Source organism: Sinocyclocheilus rhinocerous, unplaced genomic scaffold, assembly GCF_001515625.1.
Source record: "Sinocyclocheilus rhinocerous isolate Xijiao unplaced genomic scaffold, SAMN03320098_v1.1 scaffold789, whole genome shotgun sequence".
NCBI lineage: Eukaryota > Metazoa > Chordata > Actinopteri > Cypriniformes > Cyprinidae > Sinocyclocheilus > Sinocyclocheilus rhinocerous.
In genome coordinates, this window is record NW_015667306.1 from 2447902 (window position 1) to 2466220 (window position 18319).

At 38.6% G+C, this 18319-nt stretch overlaps 1 protein-coding gene and 2 non-coding genes across 3 annotated transcripts in view; 2 read left to right on the forward strand and 1 right to left on the reverse strand.

Moving 5' to 3' along the window:
• The window catches only part of LOC107733678 (attractin-like protein 1), a 236417-nt gene that overhangs the window by 43737 nt on the left and 174361 nt on the right, over window positions 1-18319 (forward strand). The window contains exons 7-10 of the mRNA XM_016545408.1: window positions 575-662; window positions 4640-4895; window positions 9013-9196; window positions 15358-15512. Coding sequence (XP_016400894.1) covers window positions 575-662; window positions 4640-4895; window positions 9013-9196; window positions 15358-15512 — 683 coding nt within the window. The remainder of the gene's footprint in view (window positions 1-574; window positions 663-4639; window positions 4896-9012; window positions 9197-15357; window positions 15513-18319) is intronic.
• On the forward strand, window positions 1839-1909 carry trnag-gcc (transfer RNA glycine (anticodon GCC)). The gene has a single exon. It is a non-coding gene; the product is annotated as a tRNA-Gly (tRNA).
• On the reverse strand, window positions 5806-5876 carry trnag-gcc (transfer RNA glycine (anticodon GCC)). Its single transcript has one exon. It is a non-coding gene; the product is annotated as a tRNA-Gly (tRNA).

Sequence of the window (18319 nt, forward strand, 5' to 3'; positions counted from 1 at the left end):
GGTGACCATAAACTCATTAGTCAGATAGAAAAATAAACTGTAGAGAGGGGCATTTTGCTAAATATATGCACCATATAACATATTCATTATAAATTTGACTGTTCTTTAATGTTTAATTTATGTTTGAATAAATCCATCAAGTTTTTATGACAACCACCATTGTTTATATAAAAAAACGAATTGAAGTAGAAATATTATGTAATTGTAACTTTATTATTTAAAAAAAGTGTAATTTTAACAAATCTTACGAACAAATTTTTACCTTCAGTATTATAGTAATGTAGTACCAACTGACTCTCATGTATATTTTACAGCATTAGTTGAGAGATTTTTTTTTCCTGAGAAAATTTGACATGTACTGTACCAAAATAATCTATATTGAATCGAATCGAATTGGTAATCGAATCGAATTGCAAGCTTGTGAATGAGAATCGAATCGAATCGTGAAATTTGTGTCAAAACCCAGCCCTAATATATGTATGTATACATTACTTTCCCCACATTTATCAGCTTGCAAAGAGTGTGCTGCACTTTCTCTTTCTTCCTTTCCTTCTTATATTTCTCTGTTTTGCAGCTATAATCTAGAGAGCAGCACATGGGATATAGTTCCAATCAATGGTGGCCCTCTGCAGCGCTATGGACACTCTCTGGCTCTTCACAAGGTAAACACACTGCTGCTAATCACCATACTTTGCATAACTTAAAGTGAAGTGACGCGTAGCCAAGTATGGCGTCCTATACTCGGAATTTGTGCACTGCATTTAACCCATCCAAGTGCACACACACACAGTAGTGAACACACACACACACGGAGCAGTGGGCAGCCATTTTTGCTGCGGCGCCCGGGGAGCAGATGGGGGTTCGGTGCCTTGCTCAAGTGTCTCACCTCAGTCGTGGTATTGAGGGTGGAAGAGAGCGCTGTTCATTCACTCACCCCACCTACAATCCCTGCCGGTACCATGACTTGAACCCGCGACCTTTGGGTTAAAAGTCAGACTCTACTGCCTTGGTGAGTGATTTGACTGTTTGCCTTTACAATTCAGAATGTGTGATTTACATATGAAAAGATGTGACCTCAGACATTGTTTTTCATAATGTTACAGGGTCAGATAGTGTTTAGCTACATGTTGCACCGAGTAGCATATACTTTAATAATTTTGTAGCAACAGTGCCCACTAGTGTTTATTTTTATCAGCTAATGTAGTAATCAGTGCATTATAAAACCCATAAAATAAAATATTATGATTTGAGATTAGAGATCCTTACACCTTTGATTTAGCATTGTAGCTTTTAGCTTAGCAATGTAGCGATTAGCATAACTGTTACATTTTTCATTATTTACTGATAAACATTGTGTATTAAACATGGGTACTTGATCAAATGCATTCTCTGTGTTAAATTATGTTTTTAGTTGTGTTAAAAAAACTACTTCCTCTTTCCAAATCTTACTGCACGTTTTCATTGAGTTCCTTCTCTTTGTTTATTCTACTTGTTAAATGAACATGCTGACATAAAAGCTGTTAAAGTAAGCTAAGTATTAATTTGTTATAGTAAAGTGGCAAGTTTTGTTTTGTCTGGAGTGGACTAACAAAAGAAAAGCTGTGCTGCATTGGCCGGGATTCGAGCCCGGGCCTCCCGGGTAATGTGGGGCTGAGGCACACATGGCGTCTAAAACCAATGCGATGAAGCAGGACCGTCAGCATAGAGAGTACAGAAACTGTAGAAGTGTACATGAGAGAGAAAAGGGAAGAACTGGAGAAATGAAATGAAGAGTGTTGAGAGTATGGTGATTGCAGCCCCACATGACCACGGGAACTCCCACAGTTTTTTTCATGTAAGCATTGGTGGTTCAGTGGTAGAATTCTCACCTGCCACGCGGGAGGCCCGGGTTCGATTCCCGGCCAATGCAACATAACTTTTCTTTTGTCAGTCCAGAAAAAAGTGACGACTTTATCGGAACATTAAAGTAAGTACTTGGCTTAGCCTGCCTGTTTAATTAAATTATTAAATTAAATTAATTAATTAAAGTAGAATGACGAAAGTAAAGGAACAATGGCAGAAACAGCTGGAAAGAGGAAAATAAAAATGTAATTTAACAGTTAATGCATTTGATCAAGTACCCATGGTTTTCATCCTAAAAACAGAACTTAAAAAAAAAAGTCTATTATTGTGACAATTTATTCAAAAATACACGTCAAATCAGAGGGTTCACTTTTTTTTCTGTGGACAAAAAAAATTAAATGTTGTGTAAATCAAGTCTGGGTGTGTGAAAATATTAAATCAAAGTTGTTTCTTGTCAAATGTACAAGTAGGCCTACCATGTATGAAGTACAATGACAATCTTACTTGAATGCTTCTCCACGGGCTATAGACAAGACAGAATACAATAGGCATTATTGCTGCATTATGTACAAAAATATGCACAAGAATAACCTGGACGCATGCTGTCACGCACTACTGTGATGTATGTTTAATTTAAGAAATAGGGTGAAGTTATTCCGTACACAACTGTCGATCACATGCTTTCTGAGGAATTTTCCACCGCAGGGTGTTCGTTTTCACCGCCAGAGCCTGTAATAATGTCTGTAGATTCATAAGAATGTTTATACTGCTATTGGTTTCAAAGATACACTCACTGAGTCTGAAGGAAATAAGCAGGAACGTTCTCTCAGTCCACAGTGTAAACTGGTTTCACTGGGCTGTTTTTAAATGAGTATAATAGAGCAGTGGATATACCTGTGCAACAATTTAGTGGTCACCAAGACCTCACACTTGTTCATTATGCATATGAAGAGTTCAGATGAAAAAGCCTCTAAGTGCCAACTGAAAGCCAACTGAAATGTTCTTCTAAAATTAGCATTTTTATCAGACTCCTATGTTTAGGTTCAGTAATTTTATTTTAATGGCAATGTATAGGTCCTTTTCTATGCCATTAAAGTGAAATAAATGAACATAACTATAGGAGCCTGATAAAAACGCTAATTTTAGATGAATATTTCACATGGCACTCTTCACATATACATACACTTTCTCTCTCATGTGCAGTGCACATTATGTTTTAAATTGGCTGCCTTCATTGTGGCAAAAGGTCCCTGGCAAATGCTTTTTAAATTTTTTTTTTTTTTTTTAAGAAGTCTCTTATGCCCACCAAGGCTGCATTTATTTGATCCTAAATACATAGAAAAACAGTAATATTGTGAAATATTATTGCAATTTAAAATAACGTTTTTCTTTTTTTAATATAATTAAAAAAAACATTTGTTTTCAAGTGATGCAAAGCTGAATTTTCATCAGCCATTATTCCAGTCTTCAGTGTGACATGATCCTTCAGAAACATTATAATATGCAGATTTATTATTATTATGTTGGAAACAGTTGTGCTGCTTAATATTTTTTGGAACTTGTGATCCCTTTTTTTCAGGTTTTTTTTTTAACAAAATATTTCTATTTTGAATAAATGCTGTTCTCTTTACTTTTTTATTCATCAAATAATTCTTGAAATAAGTATCAATCAATCAATCAATCAATAAGCTGCACAACTGTTTCCAACATTGATAATCAATCAGCATATTAGAATGATTTCTGAAGGACCATATCACACTGAAGACTGGGGTAATGATGCTAATTCAGCTTTGAGTCAGAAATAAATTAAAATTGAAAACCATTATTTTAAGCTTTGCGTCACAGAAATAAATTTAATTTTAAAGTATATTAAAATAGAAAACCAGTATTTTAAATGTCACAATATTACTGTTTTTACTGTATATTTAATAAAATAAATGTACCCTTGAGGAGCATAAGAGACTTCTTGAAAAAACATTAAGAATCTTACTGATCCCAAACTTTTAAACGGAATTGCTAAATAAAAGAATTGTTAAAATAACTGTTTTATATTTGAATATATGTTTAAATGTAATTTATTCCTGTGATGCAAAACTGAATTTTCAGTAGCAATTTCTCCACATGACGTATCGCATGATCCATCCAAAATTCCTTATTATCAACAGTTGTGCTGCTTAATATTGTTGTGAAATATTTTGTCTGATATATAAAATGTTAAAAACAACAGCATTTATTTGAAATAGAAATATTTTGTAACATTATAAATGTATTTACTGTAATTTTTGTTCAATTTAATGCGTCTTTGATTAATAAAAGTATAAATTTCTTAAATCTTACTGAGCCCAAACATTTGAACGGTTGTATTTGCAATAAAAAAAATACACAAAATAACTTATTATTGTAATGTAATATATTACATTACACATATATATCGCAGTTGTACTCGGAGTTTAGAAGATTGGCCTATTTGACCCGAGATCAACTCATAACCTGTCTAAACTTTGTAAACACCACAGAGTAATAGTAAAGAGACTAGTTTTCCATAGTTGTATGCTCAAGTTTGAGTCATGTTTTTGTTAGTTAAAGAGATGCAGCAGTGTCACTAGGTTTGAGTCTGTTCTCCATGGAGTCTTTTCTAGATGCAGTGTATTGATTGGCTGTTTACACAGGAGAATATGTGCTACTGTGAAGCTGGTAAATTGGTCTCCAACTTTAGCTCAGCCTGAGGTGATGTAATACCACAAATGCTTGCACAAGAACTCATGTCATGTTAATTTATCTGCTCTATCCTTTGCAGGATGATATCTACATGTTTGGTGGGAAGCTGGAGTCAGGCTCCGGGAACGTAACAGATGAACTGTGGCTGTTTGATACACGTAGCCGGTCTTGGTCCCTCAGAACACCCAGCCCTGGGCTGCAGGTCCAACCCTTCGCTGTGGAGGGACATACCGCTCACATAGTGGACACCAGGAATGGAGAACCCATCATGGTGGTGATTTTTGGCTGTTCACCCATTTACAGCTACCTCAGCCACATCCAGGAGTACAACATTCGTAAGTACTGATATGTGCCTGTGCCTTAAAATAGATTCAGAATTTCATTATTAAGAAAAATATTCTTCACATGAGCCCAGAGTGTAGTTTCATGACAGAGACTGCATTGATGTCAATCTGACAAACACAGACAGTTCCTCCGGCTTCCAGCAGATGGCAGTGTATTATTACATTTAATTAGCATAGCGCTTTAGTGACGACATGGTGAGTTGACATGGCCAGACTCATTAAAGTGAAGGTTTTCCACTTTCTTTTCTTTCGGTTGTATTTTCTACTCGACTCGCTCCACTCTCTGTCACAAACACACACCCAATTAAACGCACACTCATGCTTTAGGTCATTAAGAAGTGGTGGTACCTGAAGTGCACTGTCTGGAATTGAACAATGATTAATTTGTCTGAGCTCTGTTGAGGCTCCACTTACATCTCTCTTTCTCATGCTCTCGCTTTCCCCCTCTTGCTCTTTCTCCATTCGTACTCTCTAAATGAGTACATGAGCTTATTAAAGCTGGTGGAAAATGATGGCAAACGTACCTCACTACACATCTGTTAAAATTTATGACATAAAGAACTTGGCGAAATTAGAGTGAAGCAATATTTGAAGAGAGGCTTTCTTAAACTTTAGATATAGGTAAAAATTGAAGTGATGTAACAAGTCAGGAAAGCAATGAAAGGCAGAGACCACTTGACCCTGGGATCCTATGTCTCTGTAACACTTAGTCATGTGTAATTCATCACAGATGTTCTACCAGAGAGCAGCAACTAACCACAGTCTTGAAATCAGACATGTTAAATGTCAGCATGTTAGAAGTTGTTACACCACAATGTTAGCTTCTGTTTAAAAATTAGTTTTAATGTATTTATTTATTTAAATTTTCTTAATTTGAAGAAAAAAGGTTGAAAAACATTGTTGCATTGGCCGGGAATCGAACCTAGGCCTCCCACGTGGCAGGCGAGAATTCTACCACTGAACCACCAATGCTCACTTGATTTATATGTTTATTGACACATGGTCTTCCGTGGCCTCCCCCGTAATGTTTCTCTTTTTCCCCTTTATTTTTAATCATTACTTTTCAATCTTACTCCCTTTTTTTCTTTTCAGAAGTTTCATTTTTGCACCCATCCTGCCCCTCACTAGATTTTAAACATAGATTCTTAGATTATACATAGATTTGCTAGACAGAGATTTTAGTTGCCTTCCATGTAAGATCAATGAATGGAACATTAAAATTGTGTTTCAAGCATATGTGCTCAAATATTTTAGCACTTAAATACAAACAATAATAATAATAATAATAATAATAACAATAATGTATAATAAGGGTCCACTGAAGGCGAGCATTGTGAGAACCCAAGTGCAGTTTTATTATATTCCAAAAGTTAGTAGATAAACAGTAAAGGCTTGGCTTGGCCTGGCCTGGCATTGTCTCACCAACAGTCAGTGTTGCCAGATTGGATTGAAGATCTCCAGCCCAATTACAGCGTAAAACCTGCACATTTAAAAAAATACCAGCCCAAAATGTGTAGTTAAAAAAAAAAAAAAAATTATATATATATATAGGGCCTGAATTTCATTGTGGAAAATGGGGTGGATTTTTTAATTTGAGGGGGGAGTTAGGGTATTTTTTTAGACATATTTTTAAACTATAATCATCTAACCTAAATGTTTTGTCACCCAGTGTATTTGTGTTTTTCAATTTATAATGTTGTTGATTCATATTTATATTGTGAGGAAGATACTTAAAAAGAACTTTGATTTCAAACTCTGAATTGAATTAATTTGAACTAAAAAAGACAAGTAAACAATCAGTAATAAAATAAGAATAGATAAATGACAAGCAATGGCACAAACAAATACAATAACAAGATACAAACAAAAAATGAACTGTGCTTTAAGTTTTTCTAGTAGGTATAACAGTAATATTCAGGTACATAAATACCACTGAAACTGAATAATCTATTTAACTTTAAAATAACACTGGTTAGTCTTTAATGTATAAATAAACATTAGTGACAGACAGCAGCAGGTTTATTTAGGTTGCTGTCTCTTTAAGACCTCATGCACGGAACTGTTTACATTAACTTAATAGCCTATATACCGACAATGTTTAGTATAAATCAACTGTTTACATAAATACTCATCAAGATGGGCATTTTGACTAGGGATGCAGCGATTAACCGGTTTCGCGATTAACCGCGCTTTAAACCGTCACAGTTAATTAATCGTAAAGGTTCCGCTAAACCGAGTGTTTCTGTTACACGTAACGTAACTGTTGCAGCTTGCGCATAACGACAACAAAGTTACACAAGCAGTGCACCAGCTTAAAATGACGTGCTTATCAGAGGCACGGAGGCTACTACATGCATTAGATAATAACACTTTAATATCTAAAGAGTGTTCATGTGATTTTATACATTAGTAATGTTGGGAAATTAATACATGCATAATAATCGTCATAATCGTAAAACTGTGATTATTCCTCAGACAATAATCGTACAAACAAAATCTATAATCGTTGCATCCCTAATTTTTACAAAATTTTGTATGTATTTGGCTGTTTACGCGCAATAAAGCCCTGTTCACACTGCCAGCGACAAAGCGACATGCTCCCATTCATTTTCAATGGAGAGCTGGCGACTTCCAGGCGACAGTGACCGTTGGCGACAGAATGTGGGCGTGTCAAGCGATGCGAGTCAAGCGACAAAAGTTAAGAATTGTTTAACTTTATGAAAATGAACAGCGAATTTCGCGAGCGACAACCAATAGGAGTGAAGAATCTGTCAGTGGCGCTCACACGTCACCGTCTCGAGTGCAGGCAAGACAGGACAGTATTTTTATTTCTTTTGTGAAAGTCGCTCTATGTGCGTGCGCTTTGGGTGTGAGCTCACAGAAAGCAGTCTCACAGTTTAAAATTGTAAGACTCAAAAGCACGTGCAAATGATACATTCAGTCATCTGTCCCGAGCGACTTTCACACTGAAATATTTAAGAGAATTTCCCGCTTTACAAGCATGGAAACTGAAACACCCGCCAGTTGTATCAAAAAGCAGCCCAAATTTTATCAACTCGCCCAACGCATTTTTTTCCCGGTCTGACGTTACCAAAAGAAGCCCAATTGTGCGGGAACGCACACAATCTGGCAACACTGCCAACAGTAGTTACAGGCAACAAAGATAGACAAAAAACAGTGGCAACATGAGGGCTATCTATACACAAGACTAAATGACTAAACAAGGAACACCTGTGAACAATCAAGACAATGACCCAATCACAAAACAGAACTAAGAGCCACATGACCAAATCAACCAATAAGAACAAGACACATGAACAAGACAACCAATAGCAGGATTACATAAGGGCAAGGGAAACACATGACAGGATCCATAACTATGAAAAAGACAAAATAAAAGAAATGAAAACATGAACGTAAACCAAAACCCAAAACCAACCGTGACGTAATAATAATAATAATAATAATAATATATTAATACCACGTTTAGGCATGTGCTATAGTAATTTTTTTACTATACTTTTTAATTTTAATTGTAATTAAAAAAAAAAAGTTTACTATACTATAGTACACAAGTATGGAGTCTCATACTGGGAATTTGTGCTCTGCATTTAACCCATCCAAGTACACACACACACACAGGGCAGTGGCACCCGGCAAGCAGTTTGGGGTTCAGTGCCTTGCTCAAGGGCCTCACCTCAGTCATGGTATTGAATGTGAAAGAGAGCTCTGGTCATTCACTCCCACCACCTACAATCCCTGCTGGTACCGAGACTCAAACCCACGACCTATGGGTTTAAAGAGTATGACTCTCTAACCATTAGGCCACAACTGCCCCTTAAACATGCAAATCATTCAGTGCTGTGATATATGTGAAAGTACCATGGTATTACCATCTGTTACTACTGTGTTACCTCCACTGTATATTTTCGGAAGTGTTTACACCGACTTTATGCTAATAACAATATGATTTAAATAAATATATTTTTCTTTCTGTCTGTTTCTTGTTTGTTTTTTATAAGAAGTTTGCTTTCTCATGTTACCCTGCATACTGTTAGCATATAATGGACATATGATTTTCCGAGAGTAAAGTCTAACTCTTTGTCAGGCACTTACTCCTGGTCGGTGGCAGAGACGAATGGGGCGCTAGTGCAAGGAGGATATGGCCACAGCAGCGTCTATGACAGCTCCTCACATTCCATATATGTCCACGGAGGATACAAAGCCCTTCCTGCCAACAAATACAGCCTAGTGGATCATTTGTACCGCTATCAGGTCCACACGCACACCTGGTGAGTATCCATACTGTGTATGTATCCAACTATGAAAAGTTTGTGTGCCTGTGTAACGTTGCGTGACTGTGACTACCCATTTGACTAACCCTTTCAGCCTCTGAATAAGACCTTAGCACATGTGAGCAGGAATCACATCTTTGCTAAGCCGATGAGTGTACTGACCAAGACTTTCCGACATGTGTGAAATATGATAGCATTTACAAATAAGCTAGTAGTGCCACTATAAATGATGCCAGTTACTGTTGCCAGGCTGAGTTCTTTGGAGGTTTAATCCAAGAGGAACGATTCCAACATGCCAAACAGGTGTTTTATCTTTTTTTTAATAACCCTGCTGCAAAAAATAGGATAATTCAGCCAAAAATGAATCAATCAATGAAATTTTTGTCATCATTTACTCACCATCATATTGACATTCTTCCTTCTGCAGAACACAAAAGAAAATATGTTGATGAATGTTGGTAACCAAACCATTTTAGCTACCATTGGCTTCTGTTGTATGGAGAAAAACACAGTGACATTTCACAAAATATCTTCCTTTATGTTCCACAGAAGAAATAGTCATACAGGTTTGGAATAAAATGAGAGAAAGTAAAATCCCTTTAAATTACTGGTTTGCTGGTTTTAAAAGCAGGGTAGGTGATTTGCTTCAAAAACATTTTTTGTTATGCTGGTTGAAAGTTTCTTCACATCCCCATAGCAATCACTAAGTTAATAGGTCTAAATGTATTTATATATATTTACTGTATATTGTCTGTGGAAAGAGCAGGACCATAAAATGTTTGTTCAATCATATCCATCAGTCCACTGGCTATGATAGGCAGTCCTACCTGCCTATTAACTTGTGCATTTGCATATCTCCGAGCACCCTCTTCGTGCAGACATGACATGTCATCAGTGCATTCCATAACGCTATTGCAGACCGAGGGAGAATGGAAGGCGTTATTATTGTAATATAATGTGCTTTGTACTGTAATGTTTTCTCACCAGTGAATGAGACATGAGATAATTTGACAACATTGCATTCAACCCTCCACCAACTCCGTCTCTCATCGTGTCGCTGATTAGGCTCTGGTCTGCTGTGCGTGTTCATGTGTTTTGGAGGAGGCGTGGCTTTGGAGACTGATTTGCAGGGAGGGTGGGATCTTATGCTTTCAAAGCTTGTTTGCTATTGCTAGCTTCTCCGAAATCACCTACCCTACCTTTAACTGGTCTGCCAGCCTGGTCAGATTTGTCTGTTGGCTGGTTTTAGAGTCAATTCTAGTTGGGTGCAACTTTAACTATCTAAGACCTGTAAACCAGCAAAACACTAGTAAACACAGGCTGTGAGACAAGTTTAATCCAAGTAAGATCAGCTAAGAACCAGTTTAGGCTGGTTTAAGAGCAAGGCTCTTCTGCATCAAATGGAATTACTGTTTTTGGTTACACCATTTTAAAGGTGACATATCATGAAAATCTGACTTTTCCAGGTTTTAAGTGCTATAATCAGGTCCCTGGTGCATCTACCAACCAAGGAAACGAGAAAAAGATTAACCCTGTAACTTTGTTTCGGTAAGCCTTTTTCTGCAAGCGTCTGAGAAAACAAGCGTGTCTGATTTCGCTCCCTTGGTGACGTTGCAAAGGGATCTCATTATAATATTACCGCCCCTTAATCTGTAAGTTTACACCCACGGCGCCGTTGTTGTGTTTTCGCAAGCGACAACGGTGTACTAGTTCTAATGCTATGGCGAAAGTTTGAGCAAAGCATGCCAACTGTTCTGCCTTTGGCTGCACAGATGAGCACAGAACACTATTTAGAGTCCCAGCCTCAGAGGAGACAAGAGAGCAGTGGATTTATTGATTTATTTAATGAATATTGCTGCTGATACACAGATCTAAAATAAACATGCGATTCATTTCCCAGCTGTTTACCTCCACAGACATAACCGACTGTTTTTGTACACAGACACATTCTGGGGACACCAGAGACTTATATTACATATTGTAAAAAGGGGCATAATATGTCTGCTTTAAGGTGTCCTTGTTATAGTGCAATTATATATTTAAGAACTGAGTAAAGGTGTTAAAGGGATGATAGAGAAGATCCTTGGTTTTAACATTGCACTGTCACCTTTATTCTTTTTATTTTCATTTATATCCTAAGGAGATCAAGTTGAAAAAGAAGGAATATATATTTGTAAATATACAGTGGGTACGGAAAGTATTCAGACCCCCTTAAATTCAAGCAAAACGGCTTATTTCTTTAAATTGGAAAAGTATTTGTGCACCAAATACAAGCGGTTGGCTGAAAGAAAAGTTTGAGTACCTTTCAGATTGTTCTTCAAACATGGTTGAAAGGTGTTAATAGAAGACTAGGAAAAGAGGTGATACTGTATGTTAATGAAAAATACTGAGAATATTTTTTTCTTTCTCTTTTCTCGATGCCGTTTTTGTTCTTGTTTTCTCTGTTACATGGAAATGTATATGTACATGTGTATTGTTAAAATGTAATTTAAAAAGTACTGTATAATATTAATAACATGTACTTACTCTGGGGTTAGGAATAGGGTTTGGTTTAGGGTTGTTTGCATATAATTATGCACAACTACGTAACATGCACGTACATGTAATGTGTAACAAGGGCACTGTAAAATAAAACATTACCCTGTTCTTTTTTTTGTTTCTAGTTTGAGACATTTCCATTGCTAAGACAAACAGGTAGTCCCATTTAAAATTCCCTTTCCAGCAATGTTCTCAAATCTGGTCCTGTCTGGTCGCTCAAACAAATGGATTGTAGCCACTTTTGGTGCTACTAATGGTACAGATATTACACTCTTTACCTTTTAAATCCAAAACTAACTTGAAAATGTCATGACATTTTTTATTATAAACATAGTGTTTGGCCTACAGTTGAACCCAGTGGTACAACCAATGACTTTATGAATGCTATGGAACACTTTTGAAGCTTAGACAAAGCACACAGTAGTGGTAGAAGTTAATTTGAGGTTTCTTTCTCGCATTCGTTCCTTTTCACACTCAAAGACGGTTCACTTAAAAGTTGTCGGCTGCACAAAGAAAGCTTTTGTATCCATTTCTCCTAGAACGTCACTGTCTTCTGTGCTTGCAGATGGAAGACGTTAAAAAAAGAGAAACATGCCCAGTTTTTTTTTCTTTTGCCTTTACTGTCTCTTTGCTTGGCCTAGCGGTGAAACCTGTCTCTAAAAGCTCTCTTACCCTTAAACGCAAGGATCTCTCACCTGCACACACACACACACACACACACAAGTCTGACTGTGCGTTCCTCACTCTCTGGCTTTTGATTGGCAAAGTAAGTGAAAGGAGCTGCACAATGCATCAAACAATGCTTCGCTTACAGGGCTTGGGGTGTTTGACAGAGTGTAGAGAGGAGTGCTGAGTGGATGCAGAGTGACAGAGTGCTTATTCTCACACATACAAACACAATGAGGTCGAAGCAGAGACGACACATGAGATGGAAAGAGAAAGGGAGAAGTGGTGAAAGAATTTAGGAACCCATTGTGCCGTTTTGAAGTTAGAACTTTAGAGAACAGTTTAAAGGAGACATATTATGCCCCTTTTTACAATATGTAATATAAGTCTCTGGTGTCCCCAGAATGTGTCTGTGAAGTTTCAGCTCAAAATACTACACAGGTAATTTATTATATCATTTTGAAAATGCCTATTTTGAGTGGAAGCAGAAACACGCTGTTTTTCGGGCCTGTCTCTTTAAATGCAAATGAGCTGCTGCTCACCCTCTGAGGCTGGGACTGTAAATAGTGTTCTGTGCTCGTCTGTGCAGCCAAAGGCAGAACAGTTAGCGTGTTTTGCTCAAACGTTCGCCATGGCATTACACCGTTGTCGCTTGCGAAATCAAAATTATGGTGCCATGGGTGGAAATGTACAGATTAAGGGGCGGTAATATTATAATGAGATCCCTTTGCCACGTCACCAAGGGAGCGAAATCAGACGCTTGCAGAAAAAGGCTTACCAAAACAAAGTTACTGGGTTAAACTTTTTCACGTTTCCTTGGTTGGTAGATTTCATGATATGTCACCTTTAAGAAAGTGTATTGTATATTTTTGGAAACTAAAAAAAAAAAGAATAAATAAATGATTATGAATGAAGGAGCTGGTTCTTTTTAGTAAATCATAACCATACAGCAAGGCCTGTGTAGTCTGATTCACAAATGAACAACTTTTATGAGCTGGTTGTTTTTAGAGGATCAGAAACATTTAGCGTGAGCTGTGTAGTCTGACTCTGGAACAAATGACGCTTTTTAGTGAATCAAAAACATACAATATATCCCTGTGCAGTCTGATTCATAAACAAATGACTCTTAAGAGCTGGTTCTTTTTAGTAAATCAAAATTATACAGCAAGGCCTGTTTAGTCTGAATAATGAGTGAACATTATTCCTGGTTGTCTAGTGGTTAGGATTCAGAGCTCTCGCAGCGGCGGCCCAGGTATGATTTCCGGTCAGGGAACACTGTTTGTGGGGCAGTCATGGCCTAATGGTTAGAGAGTCAGACTTGTAACCCAAAGGTCACGGGTTTGAGTCTCGGTACCGGCAGGGATTGTAGGTGGGAGGAGTGAATAACCAGCACTCTGTTCCATCCTCAATACCATGACTGAGGTGAGACCTTTGAGCAAGGCACCGAACCCCTAACTGCTCCCCGGGTGCTGCAGGTGTGTGTTCACAGTGTGTGTGTGTTCACTACTCACTGCTGTGTGTGTGCGCACTTGGATGGGTTAAATGCAGAGCACAAATTCTGGCTACACGTCACTTTCAATTTCAGCAGGTTGTTTTTAGAAGATTAAAAGAATCACCATGACAAGTGTAGTCCGATTCTTGAACACATATACTTTTTTAATGAATCTAAAACATATAGTACGAACAGTGTAGTCTGATTTAAGAATGGATGATTCTTAGGAGCCCTTATTTATTGAATCAAAACCACAGTGCAGCCCGTTTAGTCAGATTCACGAATAAATAACTTTTATGAGCTGGTTCTTTTTAGAGGATCAAAAACATTCAGCGTGACCAGAGTAGCCCGATTCCTAACCGAATAGCTATTTTTAGTTAATTAAAAAATTAAGCATGCTGCATGCTGCACAACTTCTTTTCAAGGCCCTTGTCATTTCTAGGCTGGACTACTGCAATGCTCTTCTGGCTGGACTTCCATCAAGCACAATCAAACCTCTACAAATGATTCAGAATGCAGTGGCATGGCTGGTCTTTAACGAGCCCAAAAGAGCCCATGTTACACCTCTCTTTATCTCCTTGCACTGGCTACCGGTTGAGGCTCGCATCAAGTTCAATACATTGATGCTTGCATATAGAACAGCCACAGGCTCAGCACCCGCCTACTTCCACTCACTACTACGAATCTACATCCCCTCCAGAAGTCTGAGATCCGCTAGTGAGCGACGCCTCGTGGTACCATCACAGAGAGTCTCAAAATCACTTTCCAGAACATTCTCGTTCACCATTCCTGGCTGGTGGAATGATCTTCCCACCCCTATCCGGAATGCTGAATCCCTGACAATTTTCAAGCGACAGCTGAAAACTCATCTCTTTCGACGCTACTTTACTTTATCCTAAAAAAAAACTGTCTTTCTCTTCATTTACTACTTCCCTTTCTAGCTTGTATTTATTTGAACAATGCCTAAAACTTGGTATCACAAGCACTTCCTGTGTCAGTTTGCCTCTTTAAGAAGAATCGCTTTATGTATTCCCCAATTGTAAATCATTTGGATAAAAGCATCTGCAAAATGACTAAATGTAAACGTAAAAACAGTTACTAAAATAATCAGAATTTCTTACTGTTCAGTTATTTTTACATCATGTTTGCCTTGAAACAAACCAATAACTGTTACTATGTTATGCTGTACTTTAAGCCTGTGAGACTTAAATCAATGTAAAAACTGTCTGGTTCTTCATGTGAAAAAATGAATTTTGTGAGTTTGTGATTGTGCGTGTGCTTATGTGTTTCTGTGTGTGGGTAGATGTCTCTGTTGTGCCATATTACTGATGGCGTCCGTCTGCGTATCTGACCTAGCCTGTGGAGAGCGACCTTCAGACCAACTGTTCCATCCCATAAGCTAAACTCTCACGCACACGCTGCATTACAATAGCCAATGAGATGTGTGTTTGCCTCTCCCCAGGTTTATTCTGAAGGAAAGCGGCCTGGCAAGATTCCTCCACTCCACTGTGCTGATCAGTGGAGTTCTGCTGGTGTTTGGGGGAAACACTCATAATGACACCTCGCTCAGTAATGGGGCCAAATGCTTCTCCTCTGACTTCCTGTCCTATGACATCGGTATGGACCACCTGTGACCTCCTTTCTCTGATTACACTAGTACTTCCTTAAAGGTGAAGTGTGGAATTGCAATAAAAATTCCAAGTTGTGATTTTCGGAAAAATAATAATAGTGCCATTGTTTGGAATTTTTTTTGCCCAGGTTTATTCTGAAGGAAAGCGGCCTGGCAAGATTCCTCCACTCCGCTGTGCTGATTAGTGGAGTTCTGCTGGTGTTTGGGGGAAACACTCATAATGACACCTCGCTCAGTATTGGGGCCAAATGCTTCTCCTCTGACTTCCTGTCCTATGACATCGGTATGGACCACCTGTGACCTCCTTTCTCTGATTACACTAGTACTTCCTTAAAGGTGAAGTGTGGAATTGCAATAAAAATTCCAAGTTGTGATTTTCGGAAAAATAATAATAGTGCCATTGTTTGGAATTTTTTTTGCACATCACATTTAATTAAGCTTTATAACATACACTACCACCACACATTGGATTCATTAACTATATACTCTGTGATTTATGATTCTTGAATAAGAATGGATCCAGTGACGTATTATGAGAAACAGAATGCATGCACACTCAGCGGTACCATTACTGTAAATTGTTTCGTTCAAGCTGCTGCAGTTTGATATTACTGACAGTTCATTATAGAAAGCTGATAAGCCAGTGGCGATCTACTGGAGTGCACAGTTGAGTCATAATGGAATTTCACAGAATATTGCTGACATATGCTTGCGAGACACATACAGGATGCAGTGACTGCATGTGCGGTGTCTGTAATCAGATCTTTGGTGGTACCCTCATGGAAGACCTCCCAGTGCAGAACCTTTAAATAGTCCACATACCACCTCGTCAGTGCTCTCACTTTTTCGCTTTTTGGAAGTGAGTGTCTGTGGCTCTGTTCCAAAACCTAGGGAACTGCCTATGTAGTCAGGATTTTAAGGCATCATATGCTGAAGACATGAAACCAGTTCGAATTATATAATTTAGCTTCTTCAATTCCTTTATTGGTCGAATTCTAAGGTCAATTCCAGAATGCACTGAGCCGGTCAGGAAAAAAAAAAAGATTGAGTGCAAAGTGAACAAAATGTCAATAATGTCCCAAATGCAGCACACTGTTTTTGAAACCTAAATGCCAACCTAGGCTCATTGAGAAAATGTTCCTCTGTCTACATTTTTGCAAAAGTTCAAAAATTACCTATACATACAATTCACTGCTGTCACGTGTCTGTTCCTGTTTGCCCTTATTTGGTTCTTCCTGTGTCCTGTCCTCATTGGTTACCATTTGTGTCCAGCTGTGTTTCATTAATTAGTTTATTTGATTCCAGGTGTGTCTCGTTCCTCCCTGATTATCCTGTGTTTAAAAGCCCCAGTCCATTCAGTTAGTGTTTGTCGGTTCTTGAATGTCATCCTTGTGTGTCTCCAGATGTTCCCTGTCTTTTGAGTCATTAAAGACTGTTATTTGAAGCTGTCTCTGTGTCTCCTCATTCCGTGCTCCTTGAGTAAGTGTGACAGAAGAACCGACCGTGACTGTAAGCCTTCTACCCGTGTTTGTTTTTGTTTTTTTCCTGTTCGATCTTCCCCGCTAACATGGAGGAACGATCTTTTTTCATCGCCGTCGCTCAGGCGAACCCCGACCCTGTCAGTTACGCGAGGGCATTCGTGCCGCTCGCCCTCGCCAGCTCCCTCGAGGGGGAAACCCTAATGACTCTGTTCCGGCTCGGAAAACATACCATCGCCCACTCACCATATTTTACAGTACCTTAGACAAGGAGATTGTGGAGCCAGGGGAAGGTGAGCGAAAGGATGAGAACAAGTAAGAGCAGGGGCGGACTTAACCATTAGGCAAAGATAGGCGACCGCCTTGGGCCCCCGAAAGCCAAGGGCCCCCTAAAATGCTTTTCATATAGGATATGCGCATTAAGCGCGGACACGCGAACATTTGCTGTTTACGGTGTTTATTACCACGACAACCGTCCGAGTCAGTGGTGCCTGCAGGTGTAGGCTACGGCTGTATGCACTGTGAGTACCACGAGCGCTCAGACTGATCTGAGATTTGCCCCGCAAACATTTCAGCAGTTATCATAGGCCTGTGTGTCCCATATTTCTGTCGACTTAACCATGCCATTAATTATGAATTTATCAGTCTTTTGCATTTTGCCTGGGGCCCCCAATTCACTAAATCCGCCCCTGAGTAAGAGATTGCGCTCGTTCTTAGAGAATTCCTCCCACAGTCTTTCATACTTCACTTCCACCTGGTGCCACTCTACTGCAGTATGTTTGCACAGTATTTTGCAGTTCAAGTGGATTGTACTGGCTCTGTTCTGATCTTAGGGAGTGGTCTTTTTTGGCTTGAGTCTTAAATTGGCTCTGTGTGCTCAAGCCACTTTGTCTGATTGCACAAGTTCGCTTGGACAGCCTTGACTGGCTTTACACATACTGGTCTGTCCACATATCCATCACTACCACTAAAGCACTGGCCTAAAATCTGCTCTACTCACTTAAATCATTAAAGTAGCAGATTAGGCCATTTTCTGTTCTCCACCACCAGGCTTCCTGGAAATGCTCCTGGAATTGCTCATAACTGTTGGTCCTCTGTTCTTCCTGCTGATGATACAGAGGGCGACCTTTCCAACCTGCTGCAGTGTTATGGAACACACTGAAATTATGTCAAGAACTCTTTTCTTGACTTTATACAGTGTAAAATGCTGTTTGTATTTAAATGACTGTTTATTGGACTGATTATGTTTGCATTGAGTGCAGTGATTGTTCTTTTTGAATTGCACTTCTATGTAAACCGGCTTTTTACTGCAGCTG